Below are 2755 nucleotides of genomic sequence, written 5' to 3'. Positions count from 1 at the left end.
TGCAATTGCAAAAGGAATTGTTTTTTCTATCTCTTTTTCTGAGATTTCATTGTTGGTATATAGGAAAGCAATGGACTTTTGTACGTTGATTTTGTAGCCAGCAACTTTACTGTATTCATTGATTGTTTCTAATAGCTTTTTGGTGGAGTCTTTAGGGTTTTCTATATATAGCATCATGTCATCTGCAAAGAGTGACAATTTAACTTCTTCATTCCCAATTTGGATACCTTTTATTTCTTTCTCTTGCCTGATAGCTCTGGCGAGGACTTCCAACACTATGTTGAAAAGCAGAGGTGATAGGGGACAACCTTGTTGTGTTCCTGAAAGTAGAGCAAAGGGCTTCAGCTTTTCACCATTAATTATGAGATTAGCTGAGGGCTTGTCGTATATGGCCTTTATTATGTTGAGGTATTTTCCTTCTATACCAATTTTAGTAAGTGTTTTAATCATAAATGGATGTTGTATCTTATCAAATGCTTTTTCTGCATCAATTGATAGAATCATATGATTTTTGTCCTTTATTTTGTTTATGTGATGTATCACATTGATGGATTTGCGAATGTTGAACCATCCTTGTGCCCCGGGGATGAACCCCACTTGGTCGTGATGAATAATCTTTTTTATGCATTGTTGTATTCGATTTGCTAGAATTTTGTTTAGGATTTTAGCATCTGTATTCATCAGAGATATAGGTCTGTAGTTTTCTTTTTTTGTGTTGTCCTTACCAGGTTTTGGTATCAGGGTAATGTTGGCCTCATAAAATGAGTTAGGGAGTACTGACTGTTCTTCAATTTTTTGGAAGAGTTTGAGTAGGATTGGTATTAGATCCTCTTTGAAGGTTTGGTAGAATTCACTGGTGAAGCCATCTGGTCCAGGACTTTTTTTTTTTTTTTTTTTTTTTTTTTTTTTTTTTTTTTTTATTGTAAGTTGTTTATTGTAAGATAATTTACAAATATCTTGCTGTCTTTGGTAATTTCAACAATTAGACCAACAATTTCTTCTGACCAGGACAGCAGTAAACTAAAACCAAAATTAACTGGCTGAATTTTCCTTCTTTACCTCTTGTCTGAGGATGAAAGTTGATTTTCATTAATTCAGGGCCGCAGCACCCGAGATGATTTCAATCAACTCTTTTGTGATGACAGCTTGGCGAGTGCGGTTGAAAGTCAAAGTCAATTTGTCAATCATCTCAGAAGCATTCTTGCTAGCGTTGTCCATGGCCGTCATCCTGGCGCTCTGCTCACTCGTGGTGGATTCCTTTAGAGAATAGTAGATGATGTTGGCCAGACTGTATTCTTGGTAATTCTGCAGCACGTCAGCATCAATGTCATCGTAGATGCTCATGCTCTCAGCACTTGCAATGGTATTAAGGGAAAAGATGGGCTTTTCGTCTGTCTTATAGGAGATGACAGACCTGAATCGATTAAAGACAATAGATCCTTCGTCAAATTCATATCCAGAATTTAATAATTCCAGGGCAATGACTGATGCATCTCCAAAAGTAGGGGGTTTTCTTCCCACTTCTTTGAATGTCACCAGGAACTGGTCAGAATGAGTCCTATGAAGTATACCCCTGATTTTATCACCAACTCCAACAATCTTCACTTCTTTCCCGGCTGCTGTGAGCGTAGCCACCTCGCTTTTGATCTGCTTAGCAACCGAGGAGTGGATAGCCCCACAGAGCCCTCGATCTGAGGACACTCCGATAAGGAGGTGTTTCTTCTTGTCTTCAGGCCCCTTGATATCAGCCTTTTCATACAGAGCCAGAGATCCTGTTCCATACACCCGAGCTGGCTTCAGCTCCCTCTCCGCTCGGGCGTATTTAGCTGCCGCTACCATTTTCATAGACTTGGTAATTTTCTGGATGTTTTTGATTGACTTTAGTCGCCTGGTAATATCTTTCAAAGTTGCCATATTTCGAACTTGGATCCATTGCGGCTGCACGGCCCAGGCCGAGACCCCCACGACGCCCGCCCGAGAAAACATGGTGGTACCGGCCCAAGCTGAAGGTCGGTCAGACAGGCCTCGCCGCGCATGCGCAGGAGACTGGTCCAGGACTTTTGATTTTGGGAAGGTTTTTGATGACTAATTCAATTTCGTTACTGGTGATCGGCCTGTTAAGATTTTCCAGTTCTTCATGATTCAGCCTTGGAAGGCTATATGTTTCTAAGAACTTGTCCATTTCATCTAAGTTATTAAATTTGGTGGCATATAGTCCTTCATAGTATTCTTGGATAATCCTTTGTATTTCTGTGGTGTCCGTGATAACTTCCCCTTTTTCATTTCTGATTTTGTTAATTAGTGTCTTCTCTCTTTTTATCTTAGTGAGTCTAGCCAAGGGTTTGTCGATTTTGTTAATCTTTTCAAAGAACCAGCTTTTTGTCACATTTATTTTTTCTATTGTCTTTTTGTTCTCTAGTTCATTTAGTTCTGCTCTGATTTTTGTTATTTCCTTTCTTCTGCTGACCTTGGGTTTCGCTTGTTCTTCTTTTTCTAGTTTTTTAAGGTGTAACATGAGATTATTTATTTGGGATTTTTCTTGTTTCTTGAGATAGGCCTGTAATGATATAAATTTCCCTCTTAAAACTGCTTTCGCGGCATCCCAAAAATTTTGGTAGGATGTATTTTCATTGTCATTTGTTTCTATGTATCTTTTGAGCTCTCCTCTAATTTCTTCTTTGACCCAGTCGTTCTTTAAAAGTATGTTGTTTAATCTCCATGTATTTGTGTTTTTTCCTGCTTTCTTTTTGCAGTT

General features: G+C 38.8%; 1 protein-coding gene across 1 annotated transcript; it reads right to left on the bottom strand.

The window, feature by feature from the left end:
• Positions 1-918: 918 nt before the first annotated feature.
• LOC308494196 (ATP synthase subunit gamma, mitochondrial-like) lies at positions 919-2041 on the bottom strand. The gene has a single exon (XM_081041685.1). The coding sequence runs from the start codon at positions 1984-1986 to the stop codon at positions 1090-1092; it is 897 nt and encodes a 298-aa protein (XP_080897811.1). The 5' UTR covers positions 1987-2041; the 3' UTR covers positions 919-1089.
• Positions 2042-2755: the final 714 nt, after the last annotated feature.

This window comes from Rhinolophus hipposideros, assembly GCF_964194185.1.
Source record: "Rhinolophus hipposideros genome assembly, chromosome: X".
Classification (NCBI taxonomy): Eukaryota; Metazoa; Chordata; class Mammalia; order Chiroptera; family Rhinolophidae; genus Rhinolophus; species Rhinolophus hipposideros.
Note: the sequence above shows the minus strand (reverse complement) of the source record. Positions and strands in the feature narration are given on the sequence as shown.

Excerpts from the sequence above, each read along its gene's own strand:
- LOC308494196 (XM_081041685.1), bottom strand. The coding sequence starts at position 1,986 with ATGTTTTCTCGGGCGGGCGTCGTGGGGGTCTCGGCCTGGGCCGTGCAG.